At 34.7% G+C, this 17,932-nt stretch overlaps 1 protein-coding gene and 1 non-coding gene across 2 annotated transcripts in view; both read right to left on the reverse strand.

Moving 5' to 3' along the window:
- Positions 1–17,932, reverse strand: part of SCFD1 (sec1 family domain containing 1) — a 97,961-nt gene that overhangs the window by 64,400 nt on the left and 15,629 nt on the right. The window contains exons 6-10 of the mRNA XM_077772741.1: positions 17,162–17,249; positions 13,543–13,632; positions 10,813–10,868; positions 9,793–9,878; positions 7,602–7,701 (exon numbers count right to left, since the gene is read on the reverse strand). Coding sequence (XP_077628867.1) covers positions 7,602–7,701; positions 9,793–9,878; positions 10,813–10,868; positions 13,543–13,632; positions 17,162–17,249 — 420 coding nt within the window. The remainder of the gene's footprint in view (positions 1–7,601; positions 7,702–9,792; positions 9,879–10,812; positions 10,869–13,542; positions 13,633–17,161; positions 17,250–17,932) is intronic.
- On the reverse strand, positions 15,483–15,586 carry LOC144238837 (U6 spliceosomal RNA). Its single transcript, XR_013337222.1, has one exon. It is a non-coding gene; the product is annotated as a U6 spliceosomal RNA (small nuclear RNA).

Below are 17,932 nucleotides of genomic sequence, written 5' to 3' on the forward strand. Positions count from 1 at the left end.
ATAGTATTCTGTAACTTTGTGTTTTTGTATGAAATATTCCCTGATAAAAATCTTAAAATTTTATTCACAAAAATGAATACAATCCACAATTTTTTGCCCCTTGCCACAGTGATTGTGAAAGTACGTGTTGAGATGGGGCCTCATCACCCTTAATTTGGGAGTTCCTCCTTGCGCATCCACATTGGACATGAAACAAAGAATACTGTGAACAAAAATAGATATTTATTATTTTAATACGTGGAGGTTCAAGGGTTCTTTAATACTGAACAGCACTACCTAATATATCCTAATTCAGATGCCAAGGTATTCTGTACAGATTCAGCAATGCCAGTGACACTCTGATAAGCTAGTTCATTCTTATTAAAGCAAAATTCCTTCTTACTCTAGGAATCATGGGCTAGAAAAACTCCTAGAGATACACCGCTGACTATATGCAACATTTACAATTTATTCATTCTCTAAACGAGTAAAGAACTTGAGACGTAACGATTTAGAAGCAGGATGTCTAATACAATTGATACTGATCACATGTGGCTACTGATTGTCTGGAAAGTGACTAGTCTGAATTGAGATGTAATACAGGTACAAAATACACCAAATTTTTAAGACTTAATATATAAAGAGAGTATGAAATACTTTTAAATTGATTACGTATTAAAATGATAATAATTTGCGCCCCAATGTTTATAGCAGCACTATCAACAATAGCCAAAGTATGGGAAGAGTCCATACGTCCATGAATGGATAAAGAAGATGTGGTATGTATATACAATGGAATATTACTCGGCAATCAAAAAGAATGAAATCTTGCCATTTGCAACTATGTGGATGGAACTAGAGGGTATTACGCTAAATGAAATTAGTCAGAGAAAGACAAATATCATATGATTTCACTCCTATGAGAACTTTAAGATACAAAACAGACAAACATAAGGGAAGGGAAGCAAAAATAATACAAAAAAAGGGAGGGGGACAAAAACATAAGAAACTCTTAAATCTGGAGAAAAAACAGAGGGTTACTGGAGGGGTTGTGGGAGGGGGGAAGGGCTAAATGGGCAAGGGGCATTAAGGAATCTACTCCTGAAATCACTGTTGTACTATATGCTAACTTGGATGTAAATTAAAAAAAAAAAAAAATTATAAAAAAAGAAGTTGCCACACAAAATTTCAATAACAAAAAAATGCTAATAATTTGGATTTATAGTTATGTAAAATATATTATAATAAATTTCATCTATTTCTTTTTATGTTTTTAATGTGGCTATGGGAAAATCTAAAATTACATCTGTAGTTTACACTTCATTTCTGTGAGATAGCACTGTTTTTAGAAACTCTGAACTTTGGTCACTGATGACAAGAAGGGAGAAAAGAAAAATAAGTGAAGACATTAAGACAAAAGAAAGAAAAAAACCTAACTTAGAATAGTTCTAAGAAACATTTAATTGAAAAAGAAAATCTTTCTACAATGCTCCATCATAAACATAAATGTCTCAAAATCTTATGTACTAAGCAAGTGCGCTGTAAGGGGAAAAAATGGTAGCAACCTAAAGCTAGATTAGTAAATGTAAGTAATACATACTCTTCTTTCCCTTAAATAAATTTTTTTAAGTTTACTTATTTATTTTACGAGAGAAAAGAGAGAGCATGGGAGGGGCAGAGAGAGGGGGAGACAGAATCCTAAGCCAGGCTCCACGCTGATGGCATGTTCAACATGGGCTTGAACTCATGAAATGTGAAATTATGACCTGAGTTGAAATCAAGAGTTAGATGTTTGGGGTGCATCTGGGTGGCTCAGTCAGTTAGGCGTCCGACTTTTGGTTTTGGCTCTGGTCATGATCGTATGGTTTGTGAGATCAAGCCCTGTGTTGGGCTCTGCAATGATAGCACAGAGCCTGCTTGGGATTCTCTCTCTCCCTCTCTCTCTACCCCTCCTGCAATAGTGCATGCTCTCTCTCTCTTTCAAAATAAATAAATAAATTTTTTAAAAAATCAGAGCACTAAAAACAAGAGTCAGATTCTTAACCAACTGAGCCACCCAGGTGCCCCTCCCTTAAATAAAATTTTAATCCAAGTTCAGAAATAGCAATGAATACAGAAATACACTCAAACGATCTCATTTTTAAAAATGAATGAAATCAAGGATGATTTCTCGGCTTTTATATAGTCTACACACCTTTAGTAAAAGCTTCCTATGAACAACTTAGATTGAGTAAAAGTTTACATTATTCTTGACTTTCAGGCAAATGCCTAAAATTAATCCAATTTAGTGCTGTCCAAGATGTTTTGTGTTAATAAAGACTACAGAATCAACACAGCATCAATCTTCAAAGCATAAAACTTTGAACTGCATTTAGGCATCCATTATACTGTAATCACACATCTTTAAAAAAAATGAGTGCTTCTAAAATGCTTTTCTAATAATCTTTTAAAAGTATGTATTTGGAAACTACTTCCTTTTTTTAAGTAGATAAAAAACCCTTTACATATTAGTATAACTTGTGATTTAATGTTTCAAATATTAAGAGTCAGTAGCAGAGACCAAAGACACAAAAAGGGCATCTAAGATATGAAAAAATAAAGCCCAAGTAAAGAACAAGATACTAAGATGAAATAATGCCCGTCTCCCTTTGCTCAATGGGAACTACTCACCGCAAACAATTATATCCACCCTTCCGATAACCAAGGTATAATAAAAAGTAAACATGACTTTGTATTATTAATTGTGCTTCTTATATCCCAGTAAAAGGAAGGGGCACTGTAAGGCTTTTCACTAGAAGAGTATATTTCCTATATTAAATGCCAACAATCTTTCTGGCACACAGGGAAGCTGTCTGAATTTTCAGTCATTTCCAAGGTCTAAATATATAAATACTATCAGTGTTCCAGATTTTCAGACAAAGATATTTAATATAGAAAGCAAGATCCAGGTGCGCCTGGGTGGCTTAGTCGGTTAAGCGTCCGACTTTCACTTAGGTCATGATCTCGCGGTTCATGGGTTCGAGCCCCGCGTCGGGCTCTGTGCTGACTGCCAGCTCAGAGCCTGGAGCCTATTTCAGAGTCTGTGTCTCCCTCTCTCTCTGACCCTCCCCTGCTCACGCTGTCTCTCTCTCTCCTAGAAATAAATAAAAAAATATTAAAAAAAAAAAAAAGAAAGCAAGCTCCAATTTCAGGTTAACCATTCCTATCTAGAACTTTTACTCCATCTTGTGGAGGTAAAGGGAATAATTACTAAGAATGTTAAAAATTCCAAGGAAGCTTCAAAAGCAGCAGTTTTAATTAAAAAAAAAAAGACATAACAATTTATGATATCCCAGTTATAGTTTTTTCACATTTAGAAACTGCATTAAAATTAATGAACAGGTGAAGGGGGGGTGATGGGTATGGAGGAGGGCATTTGTGGAGATGAGGACTGGGTGTTATATGGAAACCAACTTGACAATAAACTATTTAAAAAAAATTAATGAACAGGAGTTACCATATGATCCGGTAATCGCACAATTGGGTATTTACCCAAAGAATATGAAAACACTAATTCCAAAGGATATATGCACCACTATGTTTACTCAGCATTATTTACAATATTCAAATTATGGAAAGAGCCCACTGTCCACCAACAAATGAACAGACAAGGAAGATATGGTATATATATACAATGGATTAGTCAAACAAAAAGAATGAAATCTTGCATTTGCAACAATACAGATGGATTAGAGAGCATAGTGCTAAGTGAAATATGTTAGAGAAAGAATGAATTCAAATACCTTATGATTTCACCCATATGTGGAATTTAAGAAACAAAACAAATGAACTAAGGAAATAAAAAAGACAAACCAAAGAAGAGACTCTGGACTATAGAGAACAAAGAGACGGTAACCCGAGAGGAGGTAGGTGAGGGGGGATGGGTTAAATAGGTGAAGGGGATTAAGAGTACACTTATCTTAATAAGCAGTGAGTAATATATAGAATTGCTGAAACTATACTGTACAACTGAAACCATAACACTGTATGTTAACTGTACTGGAATTAAACTTTTATTAAAAAAATCTTAAATTAAAAAAGAAAATTAATGAACAGGATTAAGTCAATACCAATCTCTTTAAAAAAACTATTTTCATAAGATCTAAATGTTCTCATAGTAATGTTGAACAAAGACTGCTTAAAGGTAATATGGAATCTGAGAACTTAGCCTAAGATAGTTAACTAGACAAGTGCTCTATTATTTGTAAAAACAACAAACAAAAAAACACTAAAACCAAGAATAACCCAAAAGTCCAGAGGAATCCATTACTCCAACCTCCATGCAATCAGGGGTAGTATTTGTTCTGTTTACTATATACCCCAATGACTAGCATGGAACAGACACTTAAAAATATTTTTTTGAGGGGCACCAGGGTGGCTTGGTCTGTTGAGCATCTGACTTTGGGTCAGGTCATGATCTCACCATTCATAAGTTCAAGCCCCACATCACGCCTTCTGCTGTGAGCAGAGAGCCCACTTCAGATCCTCTGTCCCCTCTCTCTGCTCCTCCTCCACTCATGCTCTCTCTCTCATAAATAAATATTTTAAAAAATACTTTTTTGAACTGATCCCACCCAAAAGCCAGGACACCAACATACAAATCTAATTTGAGATAATCAAAACTATCTCATCATGCCCATCTCTGTCTGGCTCCCTATACTATCCCTCTTAGATCCATCTGTCAGTCTTAACCAATTCCTAAAACCCTTCTCTCATACCCTCTGGAACTCACTCAGTCCAATAGCCAAATCTCCTATTCTGAACATCTACTCGTAACTTCCACTGTACTTTCTTGCTCTAAATGAACTCCAACTGGTTGGACCCAGGATTGAAACAATGGTCTTCCTTGCTACTCCCAGATTCTTAATGTGACCTCTTTCGTAAAACCACTCCACCCTTGAAATTCCTGCTATTAGTCTATGACAGCAGTTCTCACTCAGAGGCAATTTGGCCCCTCTTTATAGCCTGGTTATGGCACTGTGTGTAAACGCTTTGGTTGTCACAACTGAGAAAGTGCTATTGACATCTAGAGGGTAAAGGCCAGGGATGCTGCTAAACATCCCACAATGCACAGGGCAGCCCTCCACAGCAAAAAGTTATCAGGTCCAAAATGTCAATGCTGGGGCACCTGGGTGGCTCAGTTGGTTAAGTGTCCGACTTCAGCTCAGGTCATGATCTCGTGGTTCGTGGGTTCGAGCCTCACGTAGGGCTCTGTGCTGACAGCTCAGAGCCTGGAGCTTGTTTCGGGTTCTGTGTGCGTCTCTCTCTCTACCCCTCTTCCACTCATCCTCTGTCTCTCTCTGTCTCAAAAGTAAATAAACTATTAAAAAATTTAAAAAACAAAAAAACAAAATGTCAATGCCAAGGTTGAGAAATCTTGGTCTATACCCATCCTGACCATTAATGCCTCCTACAGACCTGCAGGACACTCTCATGTCCTGGACCAACTTCTCTCTTTTGATCATTTCCATTGATACACAAACGTGCTCTAATTTTTCTCATTTAAAAATCTTTTTTTACCTCACCCTTTCAGCAACCACAACTTTTCTCAATTCTCCTATACAGCAAAAACTCTCACAATTTGTCTATATTCATTCTGTCTCTTCTTTCAATCGTCTTAAACCCACTTCAGTGCTTTGCCCCTACACTACAGAAGCTGCTTTTACCAAAGTTACTAATAACCTTGATGTTGCCACACACACTGATGACTTCTTAGTCCTGAGCATTTGTCTAAATTCCTGCCTCCTCTCTAAAAACAGTTAATTCACTGCCTTCCAAAACAACACAGATCTACTTCTCCTATCTCACTACTGATTATACTGTTAGTTCCTATTCTACACCCTGACCTCTAAACGTTGAAAAATGCCTCTGAGTTCAGTTCTTGGAATCTTCTCTCTTCTATCTATATTCATCCCCTTATTGACCTCATTTTATCTCTTGGCTTTAAATACCATCTATATATGGACTACTCCTAAATTTATTTCTCTAGACCAGGTGTTCTTCTTGAACTCCACTCATACATCTATCTATCATACATCTATACATTTCAATAGTTTAACAGACATCTCACATTTAACATGTCTGAAACTTAACATCTGATCTCCCCCCTCCCCCCCCAAATTTCTCCTTCCATGTCTTTCCTATCTCAGTAAATAACATCTGTCCATTTGCAAAGGGAATACTCTGGACTTACCTTTGACTCCTCTCTTTCTCTTAGATCCCATATCCAATCATCACCAAATCCTATACTCTACATTCCAAAGATAATCACGACCCTCACCATTTCCATCCTGTTGTAGGCCATTATTATCTCTTGCTAAGATAACTGCAATACCCTCCTATTGGTCTCTTGACTCTTCATATGCCCCCCCCCCAAGGAATTTCTTTTCAACACAGCAGCTAGAGTGATACCCTTAAAATGTATATCAGATGTCACCTCATTTACTCAGAACTGCATGTGGCTCCCCATTTTCCTCAAATTAAAAGTCAATATCCCAACAATTGTCTATAATGTCCTATGCTACATTACTTCCCATATACTATTTAACTTCATCCCTTGCTATTTACCCCCTGCCTTACTTTGTTCTGGTCATCTTGGCTGCCTTGTTATCTTTTAAACATGTTAGGCATCTTTCTGCTTAGAATGCTGTTTTCCCATATAGATATGTAATTCACTACCTTACCTCCTTTAGATCTTTTCTCAAATGTTTTGTCACAGAGTAGGCCCTCTAGTAGTAGTTGAATTCTTTAGCCTCTTACATGACCTCCTAACTAGTTTCCATGTTTCCTTACTCAAGGTTTAATTCAGTAGTCCCTTTGATTCTTCTTGCCCTCTCTAGTGAATGAGAGTTGCCTACTATTTCATCAACACTCATCCTACAGTCTAAAATGACACAGGACTCTAGGAGGAGCACCTGGGTTGCTCAGTTGGTTAAGTAGCTGACTCTTGATCTCAGAGTCCCTGAGACCAAGACCTGCAAATCCCCAAGAGGGGATTTTCTCTCTCCCTCTCTCAAAATAAATAGAAACTTTATTTAGTAGATGAATATATGTGTGTGAACATAAATACAGATTTTTGCTTCAGGCATGATTTTACATATGTGGAATTAGTTCTGAAAACATATGATATAATATAAAAATTACGATTTCCTTTTACCATAAAATGAGGCTAGGTGATTCCCAGGAGAAAGGGAGAATTACAGCTTTCCTGCCCAGGTAGAAATATATTATTTATTTACTTTCTCAGTATGGCAAAAAATTAAATAAATAAATAAAATATTTGGTATGAAATATTTTTTAGAAGTCACTCATTTTCCTCCATTTCTTTCTTCTCCATCTCTGGCAACAATACAAATGATTAATCTTGTACTTTAAAGATCATAAATTTGGAACTTTAAACCTCAGTACTTCACTATTCTCCATCATCCACATCCAGTAATACCAAATCCCATCACTTTTTCTTTCATATTTCTCAGCTCCATCCTTCTCATCTGTGTTTTGGCAGCCATGACATTAATTTTAAATTAAAAGGACCACTGAATGTTACTACACTTTAGTAAAAAGTAGTATATTTAGCCTCTTACCAGTACATCATGCACCAAGGCTTGATATGTCCAAGTATGGTGTAAAGGAGTTGCCAAATCTATGTTTCTGTCAACAAGGACTAATAAAGGCCTTTGGAAGCTGTAAACACATTTAAAAAATTATGTAACTCTTGATAACAGTATCTACCTCTCCATTTTTCTAATACTTTTCAGTATATATCATTTTGATATGAACAGTAAGTATGCTAATATTGACATTCCATATGGTTTGCTCTAAAAATTTTTTTAGCATAGTCAGTCAAGTAAAGTAATGCTTTGGACTACTCAGAGCCTGTATATAATGCTAGATTATAAGTCTTGGGGAACTGTCTTAAAGGAAATAATCTATACAACTACTTTTACAGAATAATTGTATAGTTATCGAAGTAAGAAAGTTGCTTCTACTCAGACCTGTACTTCACACTTCTGGAAAAAAAGAACAGTTATTGTCAGCTTCAGGGAAAATTATCAGAGTAGGATCTTACAAACGTACACAAATGTTTGACAGTTTCAAATAACATACAACTTTTTTTTCTGTAAACACAAATTGAAAAAAGCAGACTCTAGAGAAGAGCCTCATGAAACCCTTTCCCATTACAATATATAAAACTAAAGCATTAAGCCGAAATGGTACCTAATTATATTATTATTCACCTACCAGCCACTTCATATATTAATGATCTGCAACAGACCTAAACAGAGGGGAGGCACCAAGTCATCTGGTTGCCACTTTGGCACTACTATATCACGAGTATACATCAATTTTCACAAGCTACTGTTATCTGATCAATTATTCATGTTTCTCCGGATAGAGACCTTTGACCACTTTAGTAGCTCATTATACTGCACTGATTATAAATGCACTGCACTGACTATAAAACTCTGCAATAAATAAGTAGGAGTGGCACAGTTACCACCTACTCTCATTCATTACTCCAGAGATAGGTGAAAGGCAAGGAAGGATTGTCTATGGCAAAGTTTCTTAATTCAGCACTCCTAAGATTTGGGGTTGGGTCATTCCTCAAATATGGGGCTTGTTCTGTGCACCTTAGGATGTGCAGCAGCATCCTATAGTGTAGCCCACTAGATTCCAGTAGCATCTACCCAGTTGTGACAGCCAAACATGTCTCCAGACATTGGCAAATTCTTATGGAGAATCATTAACTTACAATTGGATTCAAATATTTTTTAACAACAGTCAGTAAGGCTGCTGACTCCTAATTAAAATAATTTAGAAATTCATCCAATAAATTAAAAATAACTGTTATAAATTATTTATTTATTTATTATTATATATATTATATTATATATGTTTCTAAGGCTTTTATGAGAGCACTTATAAGAAGGGAACTGTTAAGTAAGATATGCTATAGTGGTTCTTTCTATTGAAATAAAAATTAGATGAGAATGTGGTGTTTCTGCTCTCTTTAAAGAGAAACATTTTGAAGAATACTTAAGGCCAACAATGAAATCACAGAAGAGTTTAAAATAATGCAGAAGCTGAGACAGTTGAACAAACAACTGAAACACAATGTTAGTATAAACTGCAAGTTATAGGATAGCACAGAAGACCAGAGAACCGATCTAAATTAACTTGAAGTCTATGGAAAGTTACCATGGAATTATTATTCCTGGAGGGCATTATACTAAGTAACAGTTTATTTTCACAGGCTTTATTAATTCACCTAAAAGTGGGGGTAGGAATGAATTTTCCAAAATAGTGTCCCTTCCACTTGACATAATTCTCAGCCATCTGTGTGGGTTTCTTTACTTCTTACACCAATATTGCCCATTAACTTTAATAACCAAGTATTTCAAGGCAAAAATGTAAATGAGATGATAGCTCAAAACATACAAAAGCATCACAAGTTTGTCACTTAGTTTTTTCATTACTAAGAGGCTTAATGATATTCGAAATAAAATGGCTTCTGACCTTCAAAGCCATATAACCAGAAAAATTTCTCTTACAGATGACAAAAATGCAAAAGACAAAACTCTAACAACAGAACATAAATTAAATAAAATATTCCACTTGTGTTTCAAGAAAAATCTGAGTCAAAACCATGATAGTGGTTACCCAATTAGAAAGAAACAAATTTCAATTACAAGTATAAGCGTATTTTATAACATAAGAAAATAACCCAAGAAACTCTACCAATGTTTCTTTTCAAGTCTTACATTAACATAATACCTGAATTGGCCAGCTCCAAGTGTGTCACCTGTAAAAAGACTGTTTCTTGCATCTCTGAGATTTTCTCGAAGCTTCTTATCTAGTTTCTGAAAAATCAAATTTGATAATAACTTTTAAAAAAACAACTTCACAGAATTTTGTTCAGGATAATACATAGTATGTTCTTAGTTTCATAATTAAGAAACTTGGAATTTCTTTACAAAACAGCAATTCTAAAATCTAAATATTTTAGCTTCTTTACTATTCAGTATCATAACTTGGACTTAAAAAGACCAATGCCTTTTCTATTCTGACTCAGTCCTGATTTCACTACCAATCACTTTTCATTCACTATTTTTACTTTAGGTACAGGAACAATTTGCAATAATGAGCTACCATCTTTCCCCAATCAGGACTCTGTATTTACTGAGTGATGATGCAAGAGGCTCCAGAATAGAGATGAAATATGTGAAAGGAAGCAGACCATCAGTCAATGATTCATTTTGGCTAAGAAAACTAAAAATGTCAGTGTATCTTCCATTTTTCCCAACCACTTACCCTGTTTCCTTTTCACTAATTCAGTAACTTCTCTAATCCCTTATTTTTCAATTTTTAAAGCAAACTTTTGAGTGCTCAATTTAATCCAATATAGTGGGACAGCAAAATTCACTTCATTTTAAAAATGTCAATAGACATTTGTTACATGAAGTTAAATATAAAACGATTTGGAGGATCAAATACATGTGTAATACTACTTGTAGACACAAAGTGGAAAGATGAACATATGTTTTAGTAAACAAGAAACAGCTGAAACAGCACATCAGAATAAATAATTTCTCTCAATCATGTAAAGTACATAATGATTACTTTTTATTTTTGGTGGAATCCCAATGTTGAAAAATAAAAATACTTGCTTTTGATATTTAGTATATAACCCACAGCAACCATATACATGTAATACTAACAAAAACACTTGAGTTACTTATTGAAAACAAATGATACATTACTATTTATCACCAATGGATATCTGCATGAACTCACCACTGCTACCATTTCCGCTGCTGTTCCTCTTGAACATCTGATTATAGGAACAGCACCTATTTTAACAATAGTTGGCAATGATTTCAGCTCTTAGTAATTAAAGTGGATACTTATAAAATACCCAAGCATCAAAAATACAATAATAGTATACAATTTCAGGCTACAGGCCCAACAAGACTTATTATCTCAAGAGTAAAAGCAAGGTTTTTTTTTTAAAAAAAAATCAGGGGTGCCTGGATGGCTCAGTCAGAGAAGTGCCTGACTTCGGCTCAGGTCATGATCTCACGGTTTGTGGGTTTGAGCCCCGCATCGGGCTCTATGCTGACAGCAAGCTCAGAGCCTGGAGCCTGTTTCAGATTCTGTGTCTCCCTCTCTCTCAAAAATAAATAAAAACATTAAAAAAATTTTTTTAAATCAGGGAGTCAAAAAAAGACTATTTTTTTTATATGGCATTGGCCAATCAGTGTGACCAGAGATTTTTTTTTCATGAATTAACTAAATCGACATATGACTCCCTACAGACAGGTTCAAAGAGTGTGCTCACAGGATTCACTTTAATTTGATTTAAAGAAAAAGAGTGAAAAGAGCTTAGTTAATTTAGTGGTTTGTTATTATTCTTTATTTTACAAATTAACAATTAAGGGTTACAGTCTTAAAAAAATTTTAAAGATAACACGTTCTTCACATAACATGAAAAGCTCCTAAAAGGTGGCCTCAGTTCATTATTGAATCAGCTCTATTAGACCTCTTAATTTCTCTCTTTATTACTCCAAGTTTTATAAAAGGCTGAAATCCTAAAGTCATAAAAAAAAATCCAATTGCACTGAAAAACTCAGAAAACTGAGAACACTGTCATCTTTATATGCTGAAACTGTTGCATTTTAGATTCTATACAAAGCATGTTCAGTCAACTGGAAAAGTAAAAATGTAGATTAGCAAAATTTTTAAAGTTCTTTTCTTCTAATGACTAATTATATATGCTTGTTATAAAAATTCAAATTATATTAGAAATATATAAAGTTAACTCTCTTTGATTCCAGCACCCTAAAAAAATCCCTACTAAGAATTCATGAAGACATGGATGTCTTTAGGTTATTTTCTACGTAGTCTTATCAAGTGCATTTATGAAGAGTACAAAAAACAAAAATAGGATATTATACATACTGTTCTTAAATTTGCTTTTTTTCATTTAACAGCTTCATGTTGACACCCTCCTATGTTAGACTGGCAGGAATTTCAATTTTTCTTTTGAAAAAATAACTTTCTGACACTGTATATAATAAAGGCGGCTCTAATACTTCAGGTGTCTTTATACTTAACTGCTCTTTTTCAATCTACCTTTATCATGAAAATATAACTATCATCAGGGTAAAACAATCTTATATTCAAAAATACCCTAACATTCAGCACAATTTTGGAGAATGTGTAGGATGGCAAAATAGGAAGGTTAATTATGTCTGTTTAATGACTGAAAGTTACACATACACGTGCTTTGTTTAAAACAGTAACCACCCCATTTGAAGGTACTTGAAAGCAGGCAGAAGGTGGAGGAAGGTAAAACTCTTGAAAGAAGAGATATATTTGAAAAATGAGACACACTTTTAACCAGCTTTCCTTCTGAAACTACCTTCTAGTTTGCAAGGTCCAGGGGAGAAAGAGCTCGGGGAGAAAACATAAGACCTAATGAGCTAAGGAATCAGACTGGAGTTCAGGGCTGGAAATTATAGAAGAAAATCCCTAAAAGGAGGGATCTCAAAATTTAAATGCAAATTCTCAAACTTGTCTATATCTTAAATTACTTTTCATGGTATCTCTGTTTTGCTTAATCTCCTTTGTGAAATGGAGAAACTTTAGTGTGAGGATCATTTTAACTGTGATGTTTTCAGTGTCTGCAAAATTAAAATTGCAATTAGAAGGTTTTTTTAGATACCTACTTTATTTAAAGAAACTATTTTTAGAGAGAGAGAATGCAAGTGGGGAAAGGAGCAGAGGGAGGCAACGAAGGAAGAGGACAGAGTGAGAATGAGATAGAAATAGAGACAGAGACAGAGACAGAGAGAGAGAGAGAGAGAAAGAGAGAGAGAGAATCTTAAGCAAGCTCCACGTTCATCCCACAACGCTGGGGTCATGACCTGAGATGAACCCAAAAGTTGGACATTCAACCAACTGAGCCACCCAGGTGCCTGGTATTTTGAAGGTTTCTGAGCACATCTATTAGTAATAATAAAGCATAAAATCACACATTAGATACTGAATGCAAAGTAGCTGTAAGTGAATTTAGAAGTACCAAAGAAATATTTAAAATTCTGAGTATAGTAGATTAATATTATATGTAAATTTACTGTTTTCTGGAACCTTCAAAGTGTGCTTTAATAGTTACATTTATCTCTCTTCTTAAAAGTATTATTTGAAATTTTTCCTAATGTAATATTAAAAGAAACTTAGCAGGCACATAGGTAAAGTCACCATCAAACCATTCAAATATATTAGAAAGTTATAATTACCAAAGACATCTAGGCAAAGAACCCAATAGAGCTGTTAAATGCTAACTCAAGAGGAGTAAGTACATCAAATTATTAGAAAGATTATGGTTTTATACAGTACAGAATGTATATTTTATCCCAGATATGGAGAGTACAGAAATCCAGACAAGAGGATCTTGTAACAGATTAAAAGAAGTTGCCAAATAATTTATTTTGAAGAAATAGCCACGAAGATTTGAAAACTTACCCAGTGTAACAAAAAAGCAGAAGAGGCTGTCAACAATCGTGTCCATAACAGTTTCCATTTCTGTGTCTGTGATATCTGGCCTGTTAATGGCTAAAGTAACAAATGGAGAAAAAACGTACCAGAACTTATGTCTTTGATAACATTGGTAATATTCAAACAAGTAAAACTTTTTATCCATTAAGCTTTTAAGTATCTATTAAAAATTATACTATCTCAAAAAAAGACAATACTCCAGTATCAGTAGCAGTGACCAGTATCGATAGAGTAGTATTAAGAAAAAAATCCACCGCATAAAGTATACAAAATTTTTGCCAGAGCACATAAAAAATATCATATTCCATAATTTTATTCACAAACACTAGATGGCCAGAAACTATTGATCTTTATTATGCAACTTTTGCCAGAAAAGGACAATGCAAATCAATTATTGCAAGACCAGCGTCACATATACTTTTCTTTGTATTATAGTAAGTTAAAATGAATTTCTTTTCTGATGTACTACACTGTACTTAAGTGGTTCCTTAACTTTAGTAGGCCTAAGAATCATTCTAGAAATATGAGAGAAGAGAAAGTTTCTCTGGAAGCTATTAAAAATTCAAGATTCTTAGCAATTTCCCCCAGAGAGTCAATTCAATAGAATTGGAAAATTCTAAGAAATCTGCCATTTTTTTAAAATATTTACTTATTTTTGAGAGAGAGAGGAGGAGGGAGGGAGGGGGAGGGCAGAAACAGAAGAGGACAGAGGATCTGAACCGAGCACGGTGCTCACAGCAGAGAGCCTGACGTGGGGTTCAAACTCATGAACGCTGTGAGATCATGATATGAGCTCAAGTCAGGCGCTTAACCAAATGAGCCACCCAGGCACCTCAAGCCTGCAATTTTGACAAGCACCTCANAATACCTAGGCCTAGTATCTGACAAGTAGATGCTCAGTAAATATTTGTTGAGAGACTGACTGGACTAAAATATCTATATAATATTTTTAATTTCACAACACTCCAAATATGAAAACAAACAAAATTTAACACAACTTGTGATTATCACGAGAGGAAAGCAGAATCCAACTGGATAAACTGAAATATTTAAAGAAAATATGAACCATGCAGAGAACATAAAAATAATAAAGAATTCAACCAGGTACTACGAAATCTAGATGAGGGAATGTGCTTCTAATGTTGCAGATTGTCATTCAATCATTCAAATCATATTATAAAAACGGACAGAAGATACAATGTAAATTCAAGCAAGATCAATCCAGGGAAATACTCAACTCGTTCTGTCAATCACTGGTACAGGTAAAATCCAAATTGAAGCCACCAGCCCTTAGATCCTATATACTGGTCTCACACCTCTAAATGAGAACTGACCCAAAGAGTAAAAAAAAAAAAAAAAAAAAATNGAAGATAAATCTGCTTCCTCTATTGAATAAACTCCCAGTCCAAGAAAAGTAGGTTATATTAATAAAATCCATGATAGTAACATACTCATGTTTGGGATAATCTGTTTAACATGATCACATAAAGCACTTGTAACGTCTGAGAGGATCTGGCACATCATTACAAAATGGTTAAGAGCACTGTCTCTGGATTGAGTGCCTTGGTTTAGTAACCTGGTTCTGCCATTTCCATATCAAGTTACTCAATATCAGTGCTCAATTATAAGTACATGAATGTGAAATGAATTCAGACTCACTATAAATTTAATTATTTGTAAAATTATTTAAATATTATATTTATAAAGTTGCCTGGTCTCATTTTAAAGTACTTAAAAAAGAAAATACTAAATTTATAAATTCAGTTTAAACTGTTTAAGGGAAATCAGCAAACCAAGTTTGCATACTAAGCTTGTTAATCGGGACTGATTAAAATCTAGCCTGTTTAATCTGAGTTAACTGATCAAAAAAGTTAAGGTGTGTGGCTGGGTTCTTTGCTTTTTTTTTGTTTTTAATGGAACACTTCATGCATGTGCAGATGATCCTTGCACAGGGGCCCTATTAATCTCTGTATGGTTCTAATTTTAGTCTATGTGTTGCTGAAGTGAGCACAAGGTGCTTTTATATAACCAGATTTACAAATAATATAACAATTGATAAGGTTAGCTTAAAGTTAGCTGAAGGAAAACTGGGCTTTCAACCTGTAACTTTAAAAACTTAAGTAGCTAATTAATTTAAAACTCAGTTAATTGTAAATAGATTTATATAAATAACAAGTACTGTCTAAAATCTCTTAGGTGGGCAATTCAGCAAATGCTTCCACCTTTTAGGGATGTTGTTTAATTTCATCAAGAAAGCATGCTACAGAGCTCAGTAAAACCAAAAAATTGATGTTCCCTTCTCTCATGGAGCTTAACATCTGGTCCAATATTTCATAATAGGTTATCACTGGCATTTTGGGAAGACAATTTTCAGTTATGAGCATGGTTTACACACTGCAGAACATCTAGCATACCTAGTTCCTGCTCACTGAATGCTGCTTAGTGTGACAATCAAAAACACCCTTCTACATTTCCAAATGTCCTCTTAGATGGACATACTCTCCACTTAAGAACCACTGTAATTTTAATTAGCTGCAAACGTCTCCATCTTTAAATAGCAAATTAATGATTCTTTCAATAAACTGAATAATCATATATCCTATAGTATGGGTTTTCCTTTAAAATATTCCATATAAATTATCAAGGGGCAGGTAAGTTTCAGTTAAGCAAGATGAGTAAATTTTAGAGGTCTGTTATACAAAACTGTACCTATGGTAAACAATACTGTATTGTACACTTGAAAAGGTTAAGGGAGTAGAACTCATTTTAAGTGTTTCACACACAGGAAAAGGAACATAGACAATAAAATGTGGTATGGGTGTTGTGTGGTTGTGTGTATGTATGCATGTATGGTCTGTTAGTTTTAATCTACATAAAGAAATGGTATGTTTACAAAAGTGGGAATGCAAACAAGCTCCAGAGATGGTTAGACAGCATTTGATCAATATTCAATCTACCAATGTTCAATCTACTGGTACATAAACAAGGTATAAGAATAAAGGGAGTCTAACAATGTATATTTGAGAATCGGACCTTACTTCATTCCTTAAGCTACAGCAGCTGTTGACACCTTGACAAACAATATTAACTAACCTTTTGTGAGTACCTCTTATGTGCCAGCAACATTTCTAGGCATTTTATGCACACTAATCCATTTAATTCCCACAAAAACTCTGTGAGGTAAATATTATTATTATCCTCACTTTACAGATGAGGTAACTAAAGCACAAAGAAGCAGAGTAACTTATTTTTATCTAAGAGTCAAACTAGTAGAAATTCATTGAATGCTACTACTAAAATACTGTCTTACTTGCCATGAATAAACCATTCATGTAAGCTGTTATGGCGCAGGTACCTTAAAAGTCAGAGGACTGGTACTTCATTAAGCTTACAAAACACATCTAGTACATGTTTTTATATGTGACATAATTCAGCCTAAGACTTGTTTTCTTTGCGTGCTTTAAAAAATCTTTTACAGTTGTACTGCTGGAAACAAAACTGGTTTTTGAGTGTACTAAATGTGCTATTTTTTTTTTACAGTACATCACTCATTTTAACGAATTACAATATTCCTGTTTTTACATACCACGATATGAAACAAGCTCCTTATTTTGATTACATAATACAAACATATCATCTTCCAAAGTAATAAAATTGAGATACTGATCAAAAACCTGGAAATAAAAGAAAAGGTTTATAAATCAATTTTATAATATTTTTAAAAATTTTATTTATTTATTTTAAGAGAGAAAGAAAATGAGCGGCGTGGGGACAGAGGTTTTAAAGCAGGCTCCACACTTACAGCAGAGAGCCCAATGTGGGACTCAAACTCACAAACCGTGAAATCAAGAGTTGCATGCTCCACTGACTCAGCCAGCCAGGCACCCCAATTTTACAATATTGAAAGCACATTTAGCTTGACTTAATTAACCAATGGTAAAAATGAAAAATTATCATTATATTCAATAACTAAAGATTACACCAGGTTACAAATTGCCTCACTGGGTAAGAATGAGGACTTGATATATATATTTTTTGATGTTTTATTTATTTCTGAGAGAGAGAGAGAGAAACAGCATGAACAGGGGACGGTCAGAGAGAGAGGGAGATACAGAACCTGAAGCAGGCTCCAGGCTCTGAACTAGCCGTCAGCACAGAGCCCAGCGTGGGACTCAAACCCACGAACCGTGGGATCATGACCTGAGACGGAGTCGGACGTTTAACTAACTGAGCCACCCAGGTGCCCCGAGTTGATATTAAAAAGGAATATAAACAAAGACTTTGGTCAATAAATTATCAAGGAGGAGAGTAGTATTTTCAGAAAACAAAATTTAGGAAGATAAAAAGACTTTTTTCA

The sequence above is a fragment of the Crocuta crocuta genome, unplaced genomic scaffold, assembly GCF_008692635.1.
Source record: "Crocuta crocuta isolate KB4526 unplaced genomic scaffold, BGI_CrCroc_1.0 scaffold116, whole genome shotgun sequence".
Taxonomy (NCBI): domain Eukaryota; kingdom Metazoa; phylum Chordata; class Mammalia; order Carnivora; family Hyaenidae; genus Crocuta; species Crocuta crocuta.